Source organism: Calonectris borealis, chromosome 11 (genome assembly GCF_964195595.1).
Source record: "Calonectris borealis chromosome 11, bCalBor7.hap1.2, whole genome shotgun sequence".
Taxonomy (NCBI): Eukaryota; Metazoa; Chordata; class Aves; order Procellariiformes; family Procellariidae; genus Calonectris; species Calonectris borealis.
Genome location: NC_134322.1, coordinates 8,899,253 through 8,920,613, shown reverse-complemented (window position 1 = coordinate 8,920,613; position 21,361 = coordinate 8,899,253). Strand labels below are relative to the sequence as shown.

The following is a 21,361-nucleotide window of genomic DNA, read 5'->3' as shown; positions in this document are numbered from 1 at the left end:
ACACAGCAGGAATGGCTGTCAAAAGACCAACATTTTAATCAACAAACTTTGTACACGAGAGGCTTTCCACTAAGGGAGTACACATATTCCTGCTTTTACCAGCTTCTACCACCTGAGTTTTTAAGGCCCAGGATGGTCTCTCTTCTTCAAGCTTCCTTCAACAAGTATTTCCAGGGAGGGTGGCTTTCCAGAATCTGCCACAGGAGCAACATTCAACCCAGTCCCTGTTGCATGAACTGATGTTGAAAGCTGTGTGTCTCTTCCACTCCCCTCTCACATTCGCCTGGCTTTCCGTGGGCGGCAGCCATTGTGTGGAACCGGGGTGTTATCAGTGATGGAGATGACCTCCAAACCTCCCATAGTCAAACCCTTGATGGCAGCCTGGAAGAACAAGACAGCAAATGACACGCTGTTATCAACACATTGACCTGCAGAGACGAGAAAAAGCTCAGGGGAAAATAGTTTGGTCCCCCATCCGAAAATCAACTTGTTCCAATGTTCTACTTTGTAATTATCTTAAAAATAAGTAATTTGTATCAGAAAACGCAGTTTAAACCTATCTGTTCCAGTCCTTTCATCAGCATTCCCATCAATTTTCCTACTTTAGTTGGAAGAAGTCCCAAATACAGCTTTTATTCTGCCTCCAAAGTGATATTACTCTAAAATTCTAATGATTCTAAAATTTCATTGCTAGGCACTTGAATGATGGATTCTTTACATCACCTTCAGAAAAATCAAGTTAATAGGTATAGTCACGAGACCAGCCTGAATTTAAAAAACCTGAATGATGCCTAAGAAAGAAAAATACGAAAAGAAACTCCAACACCTACTTTGCGTCCTGGTCCCAGTCCTTTCACCATGACTCGTACATGCAATACACCCTTCCCACGTGCTTTCTGCGAAAAGAACAACTCGTTAGTGTTCTCTTTGATATATCTACTGCTGCTCTGGCTCCCCTGGAGTCTTTCATTCCCTTTTGACCCACTATGGTAGTATTCTTTAAGTAAAAATAAACAGTAGGTAGTAATGGATACAGAAGACAAATATTATTGCACAAAGACACTAGGAGAAAAGGAGGCCTGGATACAGCCGTGGCAGTTTTGGTAGAACTCCTGTGCTAGGCTGTCAGCTCTGCATACAGAGGAAGCTTTAAGATCAAACTACCTGTGACCTAAAGCCAGGGCAGAAAATGACATATCCATGGATACGTGACTGAACTGGCAAGGGACTAACAAGGACTAACTCAAAGCTGTTTTCCCTTCTCTAATGCAGCGACTTCGCTCCTGTGATCAGTGGATTCCTTCTAGAGGGTAAATGAGAAAAGCAGGCAGGCTTTATATTTGCTGTGCAGGAGTCCACACCTTCAGTGCAAAAATTCTAGGGGCTTGCAAATTGAAAATGAAAAACACCTGCTGCAAAGCATAGCTGTGCTGCCACCATGTGGGTGGAGCTCCTCTGGGTCTCTCGCTTTCTGTGTTCTGGTGCAATTAATGTACTAACAACTTTAACAGTGACAGAATAAATCTGGCCAAGCACAGCTATGCAGCTGTTATGAGGCCCTGATGAGCACAGATTAATAGTGAAGATGTTCTTATATTTCTCTGAGTCAACCACAATAAGCTGTTGGCCAGCAGTAGCACCAAACACCTCTGACAGGAAAAGCTAATTTAAGATGAGGATTTTCAGTTTAACCTTGCCTCATTCTGCTGTAATGAGGACCATGACACAGCCAGCCTCATCTTCTCCTGCCACCTGCACACCCAAATGGTTTTTTAGAAACAATTACAGTAAACTGTATGCAGCTGGAAACTACATGTGCAAGGACATCACCTTCTCTGACTGGAACTGCTGGCAGCAGCTCAGTTCTCCTGTGGCAGAGAGCAAATATAAAACATTCAGCCAGTAATTACAGCCGCTGCTCAGTCCCCTACAGTGCAAAAATTGAACTGTTGCTGATTCAGGGGCTACATTTCCAAAATGGCTGAGAGATGTTCACTTAGAAAAAAGGAGCTAGAAAAGGATAGGCTCCAAGTTACATTTCCCAATCACAACCTGCACAGCTAAGTTCACCCTCTGGGCATTTCTAACTGCTGTTTCAAACACGCTTTGTCCGTGTGAAGATGTGCAGTGTGTCAGATGAAGCTAGAGAAACTGTCAGCAAGCAGCAGTGTGCTGCTCGAGCGCTACGGAACAGAGCTTTGGACTGCTGCCTGCGAGCAAGGCACGTACCCAGGTAGTGGGGGAGGCAGTCAGTGCTCCCCTCTGGGAGGGTGAGGATCATCAGTGCAGACTCACCACTGCTGCTGCCATGGCTGCGGTCTGTGCCGCGATGGCAGTTCCCTTCTTGGCATTCTGGAAGCCTTCTGTGCCACAGGACGTATGGGCAAACGGCCTGTTGTCAAAGCTGACCACTTGGATGTGGGTGCTACAGAAAGAGAGGGGCAAAAGAAAGCAGCAAGCTACAACAAAGCTTTATTCTCCAGTTTCTTCTCGCTCACCTTCCTGGCATGGGTCGCCACATTCTCCAAGCCACCCTAACTCAGCAGTCCCTTTCGAGGTACCCCACTTACACGAACCTGCTGCAGACATCTCCCAGCGGTGACCTTCTGGTCACCCTAGAGAATCTGAGTGAGGTGGCAAAACCTTCCGGGATAAGGTATACTTTATCCAGGTACACCTCAGATACCGCTTAGCCCTTTCAGACCCACCTCTCACTGTGAGCATTTTACCTCTTCCGTTTATTAAAAAAATGCGCAAAACATTTCTAGAACTTGAAAGAGCCTTAAGAAACAATAAAATATCACACTAGGGATCACTAATGAAACACAACCATCTCTCATGGAGAATATGACAATTTTTTCAACAGCTGTACAGCAATAGTGCTAGAAGTGGAGGGCTGGAAGTAATCTGCCATTAAAGCTGTCAGCATCTAATGATTCATATCAGAATGTAGTCAAAACGTGTAATAACAATCTTATTGCTGTTAAAGACACTATAAGGACAGTTATGCTTCCTGAACAGCACTGAGGTTTGAATTCAGTATTGTTACTTTCCCAGTCATGAACACCACTCCCCTGGCTTTCTTCCTTTGAGCCTTTTGATCAAAACGCTGACTGGCCAAAGCCTGGGTATGTTATAAGCTTTTATTTTGCATGACAGCAGGGATGGAGCAGCTCATGTGCTTACTTGTTGTATGTAGCTTTGATGTGAGCTATTGGGATCTCTTCATAGACCTTTCCATCCCATCTCATGGAGTTCCTCTGCAGGATTAAAGGGCTGAGGAGCAAAACAAGAGTTATCAGGCACTCACTCTTTAAATTTTGCAAAGTTTTATTTCACATTGGGAAAGAAAGAAGGGATCAAGTCTCCAGAAGACACAAGCTGCGTTTGTGATTGAGTCAAGTCACCTCCTTTCCTTCCTCGGCTGAAAAACCACCGAAGGCGATAAAACCTCCCAGCAAGAGGCAAATGGCAGAGCCCTCCCCGCGCGGCCTGGCCGTCTCACCTCAAGTCGGTCGCGCTCTGGTTCTCCGCCTCCTTCGCGGCCGCCGCCTCCGCAAGGTCCTGCAGCCTCTGGGGGCTGGTGCGTAGACCGCGGCACAGGGTGGCAGTACGGCCCCTGCGGGAAAGAAACGGCAGCCGGCGGTGAGGATACCGGGGCCTCCCCGGGCGCTGCTTGGGGGCGGGGCGGGGCCGGGCCCAGCGGGGCCTCCCTTGCCGGCCGCCATCGCGGGGCGGGAGGATCCCAGCGGTCAGCCCAGAGCGAGGGGGATCCGGCCCGGTCTCCCCCCTCTTCACCGTGGCCCGCTCCCGCCGCCGCCGCTGCCGCTCACCCCCAGGCCGCTCCGAGCAGCCGTTGCCAGGCGACCGCCAGCGCCACGCTCATGGCGGCTCCCGTAGCACCCCCGATGAGGTCGCCGCAAGGCACGATGGGAGCGAGGAGGAAAGATGGCGGCGCGCACCGCGCGGTGCATTGTGGGCTGCGCGGCAGCATAATGGCGGCGCCCACGCAGCGAACGGCCGGTTGGGGTCGGTGGCTTTGTACCGCTGCCGCGCCTCGGCCGTGGCGGCTCTTCGGGGCAATGTGTCTGCTACGGCTGCCCCGCATCACACAGCCCCTCGAGAAGGAGGAGGAAGAGATGGCGGCCCTCATGGGGCAGGTAGAGAGGGGCGCTGGGGGCTTGCTGACAGGAAAATGGCTGCCTCAGGGCTGGAGTGAAGAGCACCCTGTGGGGCTGGTAGTCGCGGCCAGTCCCCGGTAGCGCCTTAGGCGCTACCGGGGACTGGCCGCGGCTGTCAGCCCCGGGGGGTGACAGGCCGGGGGCTGGGAGGAGCTGACGGCCCCGGGGCTGGGGGCACCTTGGGTGGTGTCGTTCCTCGCCATGAAGCAACGCTGGGTGCTCCGGGGGCAATTTGCTGTCTGCACCGGCTATCGTGGGTCTTGGTAGTGCTCCCGTGGTCTTCCTCAGTGCTGTTGGTACCCCTGATAGAGGCTCTTGCTGCGAGCAGGGAAGTCCTGCTCAAGCTCAGGGAAATTCCCATCATTTTGCATTCACTGAGGTAGAAATAATTTAATTTTGCTTGCCAAGTCCAGCCCGTAGCGCTGGTTCCTTAACAATTTTCTGTGTTAACCTTCTAGATAGAGCTGGAGAAAAGCCACTATTCTGATCATGAAATCCGCAAGCTGCAGGAGGAGGAGCAGCTCAGGAGGAGGAAGGAAAGCACGTACGATGATGATGAAGCACCCGGCAAAACGGTCATTATGGCTCAAGACCTGGAGGACAAGTGGGAACAGAAGTTACTGCAATTTGAAGCTGCTCCGCGGATAACAGGTACAGGCTGAAGTTCATGGTGGGTGAGAACATGCCGATCATCTGCCAAACACAGCTGAGTGCAATTGAGTGGAGGGGAGGCATTTGCTGAGTCTTTTTTACACAGCTGAGTGTAATTCAGTGGAGAGAAGGCATTTGCTAAGGCTTTTTTGTTTTAAAGAGAGTCTTGACTCCACGGCAGCACCGTTAGTGCATGAGGAATTAACCGGCTGACAAGGGAGTCAGTGTTCACATGCTGCAAAGTGCATGTTCACACAACCTTATCAGAGCAAAGCAATGAAAATGGACGATGTTTCCAGACATGGGTTGTTTGGTTCCTGAGCTTGCCTTGCGCTCTTGTTGATTTTTGTTAAGCTGGAGATCCAGGCTGCTTGCTGTAAATTCCCTTTGGAAATGAAACAGGTAGAGTGCAATCTAGCAGTGGGTTCCAGCTGAATCCTGCATTGGCTTCCAGAGTGACTGAGAGCATTTCTGTCTAGATTTTTGTCTTGTTCTGTGTATCCATGTTTGTGTATTATTGCTGGAAGGGTGTGAGACAGAGAGAGGTGATGAATCAAAGGGATCAGACTAGTGCTCCCAGGGGATTTTGTTGCCAACATGTGTTGGTTTTTGGCAGATGCTGATAAAAACAACAATCGAACATCGTTGAACAGGAAGCTGGACAGTAACCTGATGCTTCTGGTGAAACAGAAAATCGGTAACCAGGAGCTGTGGCTCCTGCCTCAAGTGGAATGGCAGCCTGGAGAGACGCTGCGAAGCACAGCTGAGCGAGCCATGGCTACGTTTTTGGGTGTGTAGTTTGCCATGTGCCTGGCCCTCCCTCCGCTTTGTCCCAGTGGTTTTCTTCCCGTGCCCTATCTGAGGGGTATTTGCCATCTGCCGTCAGGAAATCACCTCCCATCTGCTGGGAAAAGGCATCTCATGGCAGAGGGACGGAGCTCGATGGGGTGGGCTTTCTGGCAAGAGCCGTGATCCTGGGTGATCAGCTCTGTAACTGTGTCCCATTGCAGAGCAACTGCAGCATGTGGGGGGCTGACTGGGCTGGCAGACTGCAAGTTGGGATCTCTGGCTGCCAGCAGCTGGCCCTCGCTGTCTGATGCTGGAGCATCACCAGATGCCCCTCGAATGGTCTAGGCTTGCTCCAGGTGTACGGCTTTTCTTTCCCTCTTGTAGCCCCGTAGCGGCTTTTGTGGCAGATGGGTGGTGGCAAACCCACGTGTTCTTGCTTTTCACTGTGGCTTGGCCAAGCTTGATACCCTCTCCCTCCCTCTGTCACTCTGAGAGGACTTGCTGGACTCCAGGGCAAGCTGTTTTTTCATGAGAAAACATTACAATTGGCAGTATTTCCGCTAAGAAGAGGGAACAGTCAGTCTGAACCAGATACAAGCACTTACTGTTGCTCTGTGTTCTTATGTCTTGTTTTCTGTTTTCTTTCTCTTGCGTTGCTGTGGTCTTGCAGGAGATCACATTCAAGCCAAAATCCTGGGGAATGCGCCATATGGGATTTACAAGTATAAATTCCCCAGGGCCATCAGGACTGAGGATAACATGGGAGCCAAAGTATTCTTCTTCAAAGCCTTCCTCCAAAGCAGTGATTTGTCCCAGGCAGAGCTGAAGGAAGACTACCTGTGGGTCACAAAGGATGAGCTGGGAGATTACTTGAAGTCAGAATACCTGAAAAAAGTCAATCGATTCCTTCTGGACTTATAAATGGTAGGCTGTGCTCCAGCAGATGGGGAAGATGTGGGACATGGCTCCAGGGAGGAGCACAGCTGCTGCTTTGTATAGTCTGTGTGTGTGGGATGTTAACTCGGGCTCTGGAGGAAAACTTGCGTTTGCCATATTTCCCAGTTCTCTTCACTGGGCCTGTACTAAATAAATATTAAAACTTCTACTTGGAAGTGAAGCTCTCCTCAGGGAGTTCTTTGCTCTTGTTGAATCCTCCTCCACCTCTTCTGGAAATCCATGTTGTGATCTTTTCCTCTCCCAAGTGTGCAATTCCCTGGGGTTGTAGTAGCTGGGAGGCTTGCTCTCCTCACCAGACTCCTGTCATAGTCTAGAGCTCAAATGGTTTCTTCTAAGCAATGGCTAATGCTTGTTTCTGGCACCTGCTCTTTAATCAGAGCAGCACTGGAGGGTTATCTGTGTGTTCAAGTGGGAACAGACCCTCCTGGACACAAGGCTGGGCAAGGTGGGTTTCTGGGGAGCTGGAAGCTGGGATATTCACAGTTTATTTACGTTTAATCTGTGTTGGAGCTGCCTCTGGCCTGGAGCCCATGACACGCAGTGGCCGAGGAGAACACGGATGCGTGAGGAATAGGCAGCAGCCCTCCTCTTGAGCCTCAAGCTGTAGCAACAGACACTGAAAGAGGGTAACATTTGAGCAGCGTCACTCTGTCTGGGCTGAGAGGCTAATTTTTGCTGGCGGGGGAAGGCTGCTTTAGCATTGCTGCCTCCTGGGAGCAGCCTCAAAGGTGGCTCTGGGGAGTTCTCAGCTCCCATTCCGGCTGCGTTAGGCTAGCACTGCTAATGCAGCCCAGCCAGGTCTGCCTCAGGTAGCCTGACCCTATCACCCCAATTTCTTTATTAGAACATCTATCCTGGGCTTATATGGTGCTGTCTCACTTCTCTGGGGCTGATTCTATTTCTTGGAGGGTTTTTTCTGGTTGTAAATGTTGCTGTTTGGTAGTCAGAGTGTGGACCCAGTGCTGGCTGGACCTTGCAGAGAATCAGCCTTCTTCAGCAGCAGGGAGAGAGGGAGCAAATAGCTGCCGTTAATCATCGGGAGAGAGTTCGACCTCCAGAGGTGGAACTGGAGATTGCTATATGTATTTTATCAATCCTTTGGGAGCTGTTGAGCTGCAGGCCTCAAATTAAAGCTATCCTTAATCACTCCACAAGCCATTGGTGTAGGGGCGTAGCACAGCAGCCTTCTGTTTTCTAACGCTGGGCAGTTTGGGAGCTGCAGGCTTGCCATAAATTACCAACAAAACAAAACTTGGTTTCTTGAAGCACCCTCGCAGGCCTGGGGAGGAGGCTGTGTCTGCGACAGAAAGCACTTGCAAAGAGGAAATAAATGTGGAGCAGAATATGTGCCTGACAAACTGCAGATTTTTTGGCTTCTGTCTGAGGTCAGCACTGCTGAAGGGGAGACGATTGCCTTCTCCGGGACTGAAAGCTCCTGCAGAGGGGAGAGGTGGGTCCTTCCCCTCAGGCTGTGCCCCACCAGCCTGCGGGGCCATGGGTGCAGTCAGCTCAGGATTAGGCTTTTCCCTACCACCCTGTTTCAGGCCGTCGCTGGCTCTGTAGCGCACAGCCGCAGAGCAGAGCTTTGTGGGCACAGGCTTAGGGCATGCCCTTTTCTAAGATCTCTGCCCCATTTCCCATGCTAAAGGAAGGTTTTGTGTTGCTGAAATGAAGCTTTCAAAGTGTATAAAATGCTGTTTAATCAGTGCTTATTTGCTCTCAAAACGAGGAACGCAAAAGTGAGAGAAGGCTGTACTGGAAGCTTGCTGATCTTCAAACCCAGGCAGTTCTTATTCTCTGGCTTGCTCAGGCTACAAGTCTTTGGGCATTGTCTGTGCTGAGAGAGGTGTAGCTCCCTCCAGCAGTGGAAAGCTCAGAATCAACAGCCTCCTTCATTTAAAAAATTTTTTTCCTTGGGCTCAGGCCTTTGTTCTTACAGGTAGCAGGTGTGTGAGAAGCTTGGTCTTTTCTGGAAGCTGAGATTGTTGTTTTCTCATCACCTAAAACACAAATTCCTGCTCGCAGCTTGCATAGGAACAGCGGCTTTTTTTTTTTCCTGTGGTTGATTTTATTTAAAAACCCTCAACCAGTTGCTGCAAACAATCCCAGATCCTGCAACTCGTGTGTGCTTTTGCTCAGTTCTTCTTTTGTGTGGCCTGTTCCCCCTTGCTCCGACCTCAGTGAGAGGGAAGGCAGAAGGATATCATGCAGATTTCCTAGCAGAGAGGATGGTTTGTATCTTCTCACCTCCTCTCTACTCCCAGAGGTCCCGCGGTAGATCACTGAGGCTGTTATTTTTCTTTGAGAACTTGTGGCTGCAGGCAGGCTTTCCACTCAGTGCAAACCTATACCTGTACTCCTTGCAGAGTAGCAGAAGTCTGATCAGGCAGGCTGGTGGGATATATTTTGCCGGTAACTAGTGAAAGGATAGCACAAAGCCTTAAAACCTTTTCAGAGAGCGCTTTTCTGTCGCCTGGAACAGAAGCAGCCTGTCAAGTTGTGGCTGGGAGAGAGCTGCCGCAGCCGCGGTGTGCCTCCTGCGGTCCAGCACAAAGAACAGGGGGAGCATTTAGCTTGTGTTGAACACAAAACGCAAAACTCCCCTTGCAAACGTGACTGAGAACCAGGCGAGTGTATGCCTGGGTGTTGGGAGAGTCTGGAGCTTGTTTGCACCCAAAGCCTGGAGGGTTTTTCTCACCTGGAGGCAAAGGCCTCCTCACACGAGATCTCTCTACCAGAACCTGAAGCCACAGCAAATACCTGGGAAAGCACCGAGTTTGCTGTGGCTCTGTAGTGCAAGACACAGTCAGATCACTCAAGGAGCTCTCCTGTGAAGTGTGCACCGGAGAGAGGTGTTTTGGAAAGGACCTGTGGCTTCTCGCTTTGAGAGCAGCGATGTGGGGCTCATCTAAGAAGTCCAGCGTCAGATCAGTGCTGCGGCTGCCAGCGCCAGCGTCTTGAGCGTTATCTTCCCCTGACTGCGCGCATCGGGGAGGAAGCTGGAGACCTGTCAGACTGCGGAGACTTTCTGCTCCTCAAAGCCATTTTCAGCACAGGATGCTTCCATCCATGAGGGTGATATGCAAAAGCCAGATCCTTCCCTCCTTTGACGGGGGAAGGAGGCATATCAAGATGACCTTTCCTTGGTGCGATGCAGTCCAGCAGCTGTTGCTAAAAGCCTCCAGGAGCAGAAACAAATGGAAGGATCAGTTGCAGTCTAAAACTCCTGTATCTAAGTCATTGCTTAAGCCACCATGTTAGAAGAGAGAGATGAAGGTTTTCTTTGTGACAAGTTGGATGCTAGTACTCTCTTCCAGTGAAGGAGAGATAACAAGTCCTAATAAAAGCACTTTACAGCTTCACAGGTACAGCTTTCGTCTACTTCCCCTACAAATACCTTCCCTAGCTGATATGCCTCCCTGTCTGCGGGAGTTTCGGGGATTGGCGCTCCCTAAGCAGAGCCCCGCTCGTGTGTCTTGTGGTACAGTAACAGTGTGAACTGTTCAGAACTGCACGCTTTCTCACATAATAGGAAGCTGTTATTTGTTGCTCCTCCTGGCTGGCTCCAAGCAACCAAAGGCTTCAACATTTGGAAGATAAATACATGCAGAGCCAGGAGAGGCTGCTGGAGCCACGGGCTATACTGCTTCCTGCTCTCTAAAAACCTGTAGGAGGAGAGATGCTATTGCTCCCAAACACAGCCATGAGCTTCTTAGAGCAGGGGAGCTGCTCCGGTGCAGGGAGCACGCTGCAGCATCCCTCCCTGCCGGGGCAAGGGGTGGGCTGGCTCGGGGTGGGTAGGAGTTAGGCTATCCCAGCTGGGGCAACCTGTGGGCTCACTCCCTGTCCTGGAGGATAAGGCATCTCCAGCAGCATCAGTCACTTTGCTTTTGTTCTGTTCAAGCTCCCATGCTTGTGCTGGAAGGGATCTGTCTCCTTGGAGGGAGTTTTTCTGGCAGTGCCCGGTGTTTCTGTGAGCGCTGCCTATTCCTGCTGTGCTCAGCAGCCTGCAGGAGGAGCAGCGTGGGGTGCTCTGCTTGTGGCAGCCTGGAGACCCAGCAGAACATGGCATGGAAAATCTGTTTGAGGTCACCCATGATATGAGTGGATTAGGTCTCATCCTTCTGTTTTGAGGATACCTTTTACGTCCCTTTTCTTGTGAAATCATCCCTGTATTTTGATATAGCCAGCATGCTGGAAGGACGCAGAGTGGGGCAGGCAGAAGGCAGCGCTTGGGTGAATCTCTGCAAAGGTAAGAATGAATATAAAAGAAGGGGGGGGCTACTGGGAAACTTGGACTCAGGGTAAAAGTACTCCAGAAGTTTTGCTGATAATACCCAATCCTTAACACCACACCCTCAAAAAGCAAAGTCAGGAATTCATGAGGTGAGTACAAAATACTGACGGCAGGAAGCCCCTTCAGGTAGTTCTAGATACAGCTTTGCTGTCAAGGGTACTTTTCCCTAACAGATCTTTGGGGTGTATAAAATCCTTTGTCAGGACTTCATAGGCAATGATCGTAGATCCAGGGGCATTTCTCAATTGAAATATGAAGGGTTATTCAGCAACATTAAAATGAAGCTTCTTCAAAACCTAGGCAAGGCAATAAAGCCTTTATGCAGTGTATACAAGGCTTTAGGACTCACCATCACAGCCTACTTCAGAAGCAGGACAGTGTGCTAGCAGGAGCCAGCCCTTTACCTGGCTACCCATGAACATCCAATCTCTTAAATAACGGAGGCAAAAGTTTAGGAAAACATTTTACAACTAACAGTTTGCAGCTTAAGCTGATCTCTGCTGGAGATGAGGGTGAGAGCCCATGTTGGAGGCCAGTTATCTTGGGTCTAAGGACTGCTCTTCCTCTCAAGCGTCAGGGCAGAGGGAAGCTGGGGACGTCGGGGCACAAGGCACGGGCCAGCGCTGCTGCTGGGAGGATGGCGAGCGATGTCAGGGGTGAGCGTGTGTGCTGCTGGCCTGTTCCCACCACGTGCTGCCTGCCCGCTTTCTGCTCTCTCTCATCTATCAAAGTAATTATGCCCATTACATTTTTCCTTTCAGGTTTTACCCTCCCAAATGTTATTCCACAGCATTAAACCCGTGGGGGAAGTGAATTATTGGGGGAAGTAACTAGATATAATCCAGGTTTAATGGGCACATAGAAAAAGCACAGTGGGTTGGGAGGGTGGCTCAGGCAGCATCCTGCTTCTGCAGGCAAATAGAAATTTATCTTGATGTGTGTATATATCTAGCTTTGTGATCTGTGAGCTCTTAATAATTGGTTTGGTGACCTGCCGGCAGTATTCTTTCTCTGTAGAGCTTTCCCCAGTCCCTGGTTAATATAATGGGTCACAAATCCCATTTGCTTTTGAATTCTGAGTAATCCTTTTGTTAATGTCGCCTATTGCTTTTCTGGAAGCATTGGAGGAAATCGGAGCCATGTGCTAATCAGTAAATCTGGTTCTGGGTGTTTGTAAGCTGCTGCCCTGCCCTGCCCGCCTTTTCCAAATGACTAGTGCAGCCCATTTGCGTCAGACCCAAGGCGCCCTCTGCAAAACAGCGATCGTTTCCCGAGCCGTGGTATTAGCAAATGGCACAGGCTGCAAATGTTGGATGAGCTTGAGGAAAGCGGCGGGATGTGATGGGGAGTGGGCAGCCAAGTGATTAGGGGCTTGGTGAGGAGGGAGGCTGGGAATTTGGGATGTCTGATCCCACCAGTGCCCTGTGTGGAGGGGCAGCGAGTTCCCCGTTTCAGGGTGCAGGACAGGTGACTCCTGGAGGTGGCACCCATGGGGAGCCACTTTTCCATTCCTGCTCCACCAGTGCTCACAGCTCAACATCCCCTGCTCAGAAGTAGGGGATGTGGCGCAGCAGAAGGTGCCCTTCCAGCAGCATGCTAGAGGATCCTGATCTATCAGGGGCTGGAGGCAGTGAGCAGGACAGATGTTGCCTATCCCAGACCTTTCCAGACTCCATATCCCTTAATTTTCTCTGCCTGGAAACAGGACTGCGGTGAGCTGTATCTCTCTTGCCTGTTCTTTCTTGCCTTTGTGGCTGGGTAGGTATCAGAGCTCTTTCAGAGGGACAAGAAGCTGACAGATGACCAGTCCCTAAGATGACCACAGATATGCCTCTACTGAAGGGAGGGTAGGGAGAGCATCAGGCCCCCAAATTGCCTGGAGACCTGCAAAAGACTCCAAATCACTTGCTGTTGGTGCTGACCCAAAGGCTACAAGTAGCTTGTAGGGTCTGTGTTCCTGCTGCAATGGTTGCTCATGGATTGAACTGAGTGGGAAACTCCAGTAGTGTCTCCAAGTGCCAGAATATCCAAGTCACAAAGTCAGTGTTGCCTGGTTATTTTTTGTTTGTTTCCTTATTTTCTGTAGGTTTTCAGTCTCCCACACAGCTGACAAGCTTCACCCTTTGCCCCTTTCCCTTGCGCTTCCATTTGTCTCCCTATTTTTTGCCCGTCTGTGGCATTCTTCATGCAATGTCTGTGTGTACTGCTTTGCTTGGAGCTGCTGACGATGACGACACGACCGTGAAGGTAACAGTGTGCGGTGAAGCAAGATGTGTTGTATTCAGTTAGCGTGCTGTAGCTGGGCATCACGTTTGCAACCTGGGCAGGAACACAGCATCACCTCTCCTCACTCCTGGGCTGTTTGCCCTGACAGGTCCCACCAGGATTTGGGCTGCTTGACTCCAAAACCCTCTCCCTGGCCCTGGCCCAGAGTGAGGAGCACGTTGGGGAACTCCCCAGTGCTGATGAGCAATTGTCCCAGGCTCTAATTTAAGAGCTAAATTCCCCCGAGGATGGAGGCAGGTGTCGCTTGCTGCCTGTGAAACCGCTCGGTGCTAGGCACTAGATGGCAGGCAGTGACTGGGAAATCCTGTCCATGGAGCTTTCCTTCCCTTTCACCCTTAAAATCGCCTCCTGCTCCAGCTCTCACACTGGGTTCCTTCCAGTGTAGGAACCTGGAGCATGGAGTAGTGACCACCAATTTTTAACCGCTGTGCCCAAGCTTGGTACCTTGCTTGTTGAAGGATTCCAGCAATTGGCAGAGGGTTGTCTTTGCTCCATGGAGGCTTGACAAGTAACCGGAGGCTCAAAGGAGTCTCTAGGGCAGAGAAAAGAGGCAGGGAGCAGGCAGGCAGCATCCGAGGGTGGATGGTGGGTGGGTGCTGAGGGCTGCCTGGGGCGCTGTGCAGGGGTTAGGGAGGGATGGGGGTGCAGAAAGGATGCATCCATATGGAGTAGGGGTAGGGGGAAAAAATGATTGTAGGTGTTTGACACAGGCAAGGAGAAGTCAAGAAATCCCTGAGGATGAATTTCCTATGGCCTGGTTGTGCAGCACTTGCTTTGGAGAGGGCAGTGAAGGTATTTCCAGCAGTGTCCAGGTTTCAGCCACATGCTGTCCCTCACCTTGCGAGAGGGAGCACGGTTGCCAGACCCTGGCTGTGGGGCTCAGTCACCAGGGAGGGCCTGATCCTCTCCGCAGGGTGGCACAGCATGCCTTTTGATTGGGTTGGGCTTTTGGGGGTTTATCCCCAAAAGTGGGCCTAAAAGTGGGTTTACCTAGAAGAGGGGATGTATCTCCCCCCCTACGCCCAGTGATGCAGCATGGACTCCCATGCACTGTTAGGGGGCAGGAGTGGCAAAATCCTTTCTTTATCTGCCAGGGCTCTGAGTTCAAGGTGTCCCTGGGCCCTGCTATGTGCTTCTCCCACGCCTATGAAGCTCAGGGCAATACAGCCCTGCGGTGCCGGGTGCCTGTTTGTCCTCTTCCCAGGCACCGGCGCAGAGCCGCAGCCCCTGTGCCACGCTCTGGGTGTCGTAGGTCCCTATAAGCACCTTCCAGCAAAAAGGGGATTATCTATAGCTTGTTAGAGTCCTTGTGGGGAGGGAGAATAAGGCTCTTTGCTCTGAAACATTCTCTTCCCTGGGATTACAAGATAATGCATATGAAATGACATTAGCTCAGCCAGGTTTATGGATTATTTGAAAATCAAATTCTTTTAATCTCATCCACCATCTGGCACCAGCGTAACAGCCAGCAGCCAGCTTGCTGCCACTTCTACCCTGACTGCGTCGGAGCGACCGGAGTGCCAGAGCCCGTGAGGGGACATCAGCAGCCCTGATCACCACCACGCGTGCTGGCACCAGCACCCAGGTCAGCCTTGTCCTGATTTCTTCCCAAGACAGCGTGGAGGTAACACGTCTCTGAGGAGCTGGGGGCTCTCCTCGGCGTCACTGGGAATGACCAAACAGGCTGGGAACATCTCACTGCCTGCGCCTGTGTGACCGTGAGACTCAAAGCCAGCAGCCAGAGGGGTCCCCCAGCATCGGAGAAAGGTTAAGATCCCAGCAGGGGACCTGCCAATCTCACTAATGTGATTTGCAGTGATCCCCTGGCTGGGCAGGGAGGGACGAGGGCGCGTGAGCTCCTTGCAGGATGCTGATGCAGAGCTTTTTCCAAGGAGATTGTGCTTCCCCTTGAATATTAATTGGGAGCTGCCAGGGTGCATCTGGGCTCTGTCATGGGGCTGGAGGCTCCTGTGGGTACCAAGGAGCCAGCGACAAATCGCGCTGTTTGCGGGGGACAACGTGAGCGGGCACGCTCTCCCCAGGGAGCAGGGCAGGGCGCAAGAGCACATTGGAGACGCAGCATGGAGCGCTTGTGAAGCATCGCCGTCAGCGGCACCGCGGAGGCCAGCCTGGCCCAGTCTGTCTGGCTTACAGGTCGGGGAACAGATGGGACTGGTGAGCGGTTGGGAACCACCATGGGAAGCTGGAGCGACCAGAATTGGGGACATGTGAGTGTGCGAGGGGTGTGTTGCTGGGCACTGGTGTCCCCACTCCGTGGGTACAGTTAGCACCTCCCTGGGGCGGGGACAAGAGTCCTTCTCCCAAGAGTGAGCCAACCCCCCAGCTGAGTTTTTGGATGTGAAGCCAGCCATGCTGCAGAGCTGCTTGGTTCTCATGTTTTTGGTTTCTTTGCTGAGCCCCAGCAGGACCATCCGTCTTCCCTTGTCTCCTCCAGAATGCTTCTGCACCTACTACCACGGAGCGCTCTAATCTCAGTACCCATTTAACATGAATAAAAAGCCTTCTGGGACAATAGGTCACGGTTATACAATTTAGCTCAAGTAGAGAAAAGGCCTTTATAGCTATGAATACATGAATACTTAAAATATATATATAACATTGGTTAACATCAGGACATATAAGCATAATATATATATAGCACTGGGCTAACAGTCTGTTCCTTGAGTCCCTCTACAGAAGGCTGTAGCTGTTCTGCCTGTCAGCTCTGTCCCAGCGGCTCTTCGTGGCTGGAGTCACAATTTGCACTGCTGCCCACTTTTGTTCAGCTCTCGGTACAGAGAGCGGCTGTTACGGGCAGAGGGAGGCTGGGGAGGGAGGTCTGGGGTCGCTCCTCGGTGGGCATCGGTATGCGAGAGGTGAGGATGTGGCACCTCTGCCCGCAGGTAAGGAATCGCATACAGAGCCAAGCTGGTAGCTGATGCACCACGCAGCAATTCGCTCCCATGGTTTGTGTGCCCTGAAGACAGTCGCATGCAAGAAAACAAAAAAGAAAAACAAGAAAATGAATAGCTTTAAAGAGAGGAAAGTGTCATTTCTGTAGGTAATTAATTACTAATTATTCAATCACGGAATTGTCTGTATCATTAAAATTACTTGGTTTTTCAATACATTGTAGTTTAATTAAACAAATCCTTAGTTGTTTTTTTTCTCCTCCTTTGTAACACAAATTCATTTTTTTTATTAGTGCCAAAGAGTAAATTAATTGTGTAATTAATGACTATTACTTTGTCACTCCTGGAAGGGTTATTTCCAGGTTGTATACATGCAGTGGCTGGGGAATGGTAATAAAATGCTGTTTGATACCAAGACTCCCTGGAAGTAGCTGTCTGCGGCTGGGGATACTGGTGGAAGTTGGGATTTGGCAGCGCTGAGACACAGCTGGCAAGAAGGGGGGTGAAAAGCTCTGCCAGGGGTGGCTGGAGGAGGCTGTCAAACACTGACACGGGGTATCCCCTTGCTTACATGCATGCCTGTGAGTAAATGTGTTTCATTTTGATGCAGAAATGCCCTCCAGAAGGCATCCTCAGACCCTCCAGAAAGGAATCGGTAGTGAAGCTGTGGCTGCTTCCATGTGCTCCCCCTGGTACAGGTGAGGAAGAAACCCCAGGGTGGGATTTTTCAAGCGTGCACCGTCACAGTCGTCATTACAAGGGGCTGAGGGCTGCCGAGGATGGCAAGTCTCCCCCTGCCCCACAACGTGTAGGGTACGCAGCAGATTCCAGGCACGAAGAGAGGAATTTAGCATGCAGCTAGTGATAGGGTCTTAATAGATCTGCACTTATTATTTGGAAAAGAAAGAATCAGGATTACAGGCTTATGAGCGATTAGCAAGCATGAATGCATATTTCTGCATATACTGCTCCTTTTGTAAACCCATTGTGCCGTTAGGCTGATAGGGAGTTGTACCATTACTAGCATGACATCAGTGTATCACATAGTCTTGATTATAAGGTCCAGCAGCTGTACCAAGGAAAACAGGGCTTTCCCACTGGCCTGCTGATCCTCTCCCGTTTGTAGCTCGTGGTTGGGCTGTGAAACCATCTTGATTTGCAGACAGCATCAACACCACCAGTAGGACAGACACCTTGTGAGCATTGGCTCACCTCCTGGGGCCTGTCAAAGTGACCAAATTGAGGCTTTAAATGTTTCAGCTGCCCTCTCCTGGGGGTGTTAAAGCAGCAGAAGGAAAGTGGATGCTTGAGGATTACAGTGGTGGAGGGAGATCTTGGACTGCTCAGAGGAGCTCAGGTCACTCATGGATATATGTGCAGGGGTCTTTCAGTGTGGCTGGAACTGCGCATTTCTGGTTTTAGCTAAAGTACAGAAAGATCCTCGTAAAGGTGGTGTGTCTGTTGGCTTCAAGTACTGCGTGCCCTCAAGGGCGGTAGCTGCGAGGTCTCAGCTCCTGGAGCCTGGGAGGTGTGTGAGCTACCTGGAAATGTTAATAAATCGTAGGCAGCTTCAAGAGCCTGCCTGTACTTCATAGGCTGCAAGTCTTGACCCCATGTGGCTGGCCACACAGTCAACATGGGTAACCTAAGAAAATTGAAGCCTTTGCCTGTAGGCTTCCCTGGAGATGGTCTTTGTAAGCAGGGATGTGCTGAGCAGGAAGCCGGGATGGAGGAGCGGGGAATTGGGTGGTTATGAAACGTCAGAGCCTCTGTGTGTGTGAGTGCAAGTTTTGATTTTCACTAAATATTTTCCCCTTTATTTAAACCATTGTTTTTTTCCAGGGAGATATAATAATAAGAGCCCATGTGTTCCTAACTAAATGGCAGTCTGTGCTTAGTAAACAATTTGGGGTCCAGTTTGGATAGGATCCCTGCGTTGATGTATCTGGAAATCAAATAACAATCAAACTAAGGCAACTTGTTCCTGGAGCTGCCCAGAGCTGTTTGCTGCCGGAGCCAAAGGGATTGGGAGCCCCCGCAGCATCCGAGTCCGCAGGCAGCTCTGCGTGACAGCAGGAGGTCCCTGTGCTGCTCAGACCTGGCTCCTTTCCCTGATCTCTGTCAACCGTCACTGTACAGGACAGCGTCCCAGGAATGTTCCCAGCCCTGGGGGCAGCCAGCTCCATCCGTGGGCTCCCCTAGCACTGTTGCTTTCGCACCTTCTGCCTCTCCATTTTCCTTTGGGCGTGATTTCAGCAAGGAAATTTGGCTTCTCCTGCCTCTGTGGTCCACAAAGGCTAGATGCATCCACCGAGAGCCATCCCACCTCCGCACCGGGATGGAGAGCATCCCACTATGGCAGACAGAGTGGGCAACCTTCTGCTGCCGGGTGCGCTGGTCCCTTGGGCAGCCACTTCCATTTTGCCTCATCGTCTTGCTGCAGGTTCCCTCCCCAACCCCTGCACATTAATGATCTCCTGCAACATCACTTGTGTTGCTGACACTGGGCACTTTGGACTTGAACTGGGACCAGTTACCCTATTTATCTTGTCAGGGTCCTGGTGCTTTTAGTACTTAGATTACTTTTGAGTGTGAGATTCCAAAATCACTTAGAATATTTGAAAAATGGTGTCTATTTTTTTTCTCTCCATTGGAGAGAATATCTGTGGGGTTTTTGGTTTTTTTTTGTTTTTTTTTTTTTCTTGTCCACGTTTAAAATTTCTTTTGGCCATAATTTCTTTTTGTGATGTAAGTGTTCTGACAAACTTGACCCTACGCTACAAAGCAGTTCTGCATGAATGAACCAGGTAGGTCAAGCAATCTTCCTCTCTGGTTCCTTCCCCTGAAGTAAAAAAATGACCCTACAACCACAAACCCAGTGCATAGAACCTGGTGCACGCAAGAGACCCTACAATAACAAATCGGTGTGCACATAGCCCACTGCGGATGAGCGCTGACATGGTTTCGGATGTATTGATGCCCCTGCTGCTGTGTCCTTTCTGAGGGCATCAACGTCAGCAGTCCTTTTAACTGTGAAACGAGGAGGATGACTCATGAACCATACAGACGCAAGCGGTGTCAGTACCTCGACGGTCCATCAGGTTTCTAACCTGCGTCGGCAAAATCAGGGGTGAAGAAGGAAATGAGAATGACAACCCAACCTGAACTTGAGGGGGAAGAGGGCAAGTGATATGGAAAATAAAACTCCCCCTCAGACTGTGTCCCCATTCCTTACCAGACACATGCTGCAGGGAGACCCAGCTCTGGAGACCTTCAGGCATGGGCTGTTGCTGTCATTTATAGATATTGGAAACATTGACTCTTGTCGTGCTCTCCAACAGGCTCTAACTTTTTCCTCTGCCGATAGCCTGAGACCTTCTTCCTTGCCTCTCTCTGCAGAGGCTTTTGGGGGACTGTTCCTTGTGGGCTGGCACCTCTGTCCTGAGTTCGCCATGAATATTGTCTCTGCTAGTGCAAGAAACCCTCCTTAGAGGGACACAAGCAGACCAGAAGTGCTTAACAGTCCTGAAGCTGAGAAAGCAGATGAGAAGGCTGGTAAAAGCAAACTTAAGACGCTGTGAACCCGGTTGTGATGATTAATGGCTCTTTTTTTCTCAGGGTGCTTAGAAACTGTCATTTTCTGAAGAAACAAGAGTGAAGTCTTTGGAATAAACTAGGAAGAGGTTTTTTGTTTTTCTTTTTTTAAAAAAGATGTTTCGGCCAATACAAGCAATTACACATTCCTAGGTGTCTCTCCCTGCTTGCAATCTGTTACAGAAGAAAAACCATTGAGAGACAAATAGCTTAGTTTGGGTCAAGGGACAACCTGAGTGGACCATCGCCTGCAGCTCAGGTGTGGCCTTCACAGAGTGCTGAATTGGGGTGATGAACCAGCCCTGTTCTCGCTGCAGGGTGCTGCCCCATGTGTGCCTTGACAGCTCTCTGAGCTTCCCACAGCTGCAGGGACAGGAGATACTGAGATCCCAAGAGACAATCTCAGCTACCACCTCTACCAGCAGCCCGGTGTGCACCTCTGCTCAGCCTGGCAGGCGCTCCCAGTCCAGCCCGCCCTCCCCAGCATATGGAGCAGTCAGCATCACCAGCCTCAGCACCCACCTACAGACCTGCATCCTTTGAGCCTCCCCCATCCCTCCCTCCATCACCACCCAAAGGGGTGGGAAGCAGCCTGGAAAGCTGGTGGGACGTATCCCCCCCTCAGATGCTCCGAGATCAACAGCGCTACCCCAAAAGCAAATCTGATATCGCAAGCGAGACCTCTCCCAGCGGGCAAGTGAGTAATGAACTGGAGCTGGGCTAAAATGATTTTTAAAAAAATGTTTTTTAAGGCTGGCAGTCGATGCCCCAGCTAGATCTTAAAAAGGGTTTCATTGTTCCTAGAGCAGAAAAACAAGAGAGGGCTTTGCATCTATTTGCTATGCAGAAGGGTCAAAAATGGCCCTTCTTCCTCCTGGGTCCCTGCAGCTTCTCCAGCAGAATTAAAAGCCACACGTGGAGCTTCAGCGGCAGGGTGGAGAAGAGAGGGAACAGACGAGAAGAGCCCTCTGTTTCATCCAACCTGCTCTGTGATGGTGACTTGCCCCGAAGAGTCTCAGGAAAATCCTGTGTAAATGGAACATAAATGTTTTATGAATTCAGCCCTGGTGGAGTAAATTAAAGGGTCATTAATGGCCTCATTAAAGAGCTTTGCACTTTGTTCTGAATTATGAAAGCTATCATGCAATGTTAAACTAAATGGAGTTTTCGGCGAGATTTTAAAACTCTTTAACTAGTTCTCTCTCCCCCTCTGTCTCTCTCTATTCTTTTCTCCCCCTTTTTTTTTTTTGGTCTCTGAGAAATGTCTTTCGAGGGAGCCGCCTGTAGTGCTACAAACTAGATTTCAATTATAAATCTTCTTATGCTCCACTAATTGCCCAGAATTTTTCTCGAGAGCTGCCTGAGGTTAATGCTGATGAAGAAAGAGCCCTTTTGTCTTTTCTTGAAATGGTGCCTCCCTCCCCCACCTCTGACGAGACGTCAAGCAGGGAATTACCTATAATGACACCCAAACGGGACGCGGAGAGCTGCCATGTGGGAAGAAAGACAAGTTTGCCGTGGCTTTGCCTTGGCTTGCTGGGGAGAAACCTTTGGCTCCGTCGGCATCTCCCAGCATGGTTCTTGGTGGACCCCAGCAGCCCCCCCCAGCTCCAGCTCCATCAGCAGCCCAGCACCGACCCTTCCCCTTGCTGGGAAATCAGCCGGTGCTCAGTGGGGTCAAGGGGGCGTATCTG

At 50.5% G+C, this 21,361-nt stretch overlaps 2 protein-coding genes across 8 annotated transcripts; one reads left to right on the top strand and one right to left on the bottom strand.

Moving 5' to 3' along the window:
• Window positions 1-10: 10 nt before the first annotated feature.
• MRPS11 (mitochondrial ribosomal protein S11) lies at window positions 11-3,919 on the bottom strand. Its single transcript, XM_075159896.1, has 6 exons — window positions 3,834-3,919; window positions 3,506-3,619; window positions 3,187-3,276; window positions 2,296-2,425; window positions 831-896; window positions 11-381 (listed from the first exon to the last, which is right to left on the bottom strand). The coding sequence occupies exons 1-6, from the start codon at window positions 3,884-3,886 to the stop codon at window positions 274-276; spliced, it is 561 nt and encodes a 186-aa protein (XP_075015997.1). The 5' UTR covers window positions 3,887-3,919; the 3' UTR covers window positions 11-273.
• On the top strand, window positions 3,885-21,039 carry MRPL46 (mitochondrial ribosomal protein L46). 7 transcript variants are annotated; one of them, XR_012675207.1, is made up of 7 exons: window positions 3,885-4,160; window positions 4,640-4,832; window positions 5,449-5,622; window positions 12,962-13,122; window positions 14,619-14,928; window positions 15,054-16,222; window positions 16,684-20,895. XR_012675207.1 is itself a non-coding variant. In XM_075159892.1 (5 exons), the coding sequence occupies exons 1-5, from the start codon at window positions 3,885-3,887 to the stop codon at window positions 14,712-14,714; spliced, it is 900 nt and encodes a 299-aa protein (XP_075015993.1). In that variant the 3' UTR covers window positions 14,715-16,490. The 7 variants fall into 7 exon arrangements, 4 of the variants coding, with proteins under 4 accessions (XP_075015993.1, XP_075015996.1, XP_075015995.1 ...); XR_012675206.1 differs by having other exon boundaries at window positions 14,619-16,222; window positions 16,684-20,894; XR_012675208.1 differs by lacking the exon at window positions 5,449-5,622 and having other exon boundaries at window positions 14,619-16,222; window positions 16,684-21,039.
• Window positions 21,040-21,361: the final 322 nt, after the last annotated feature.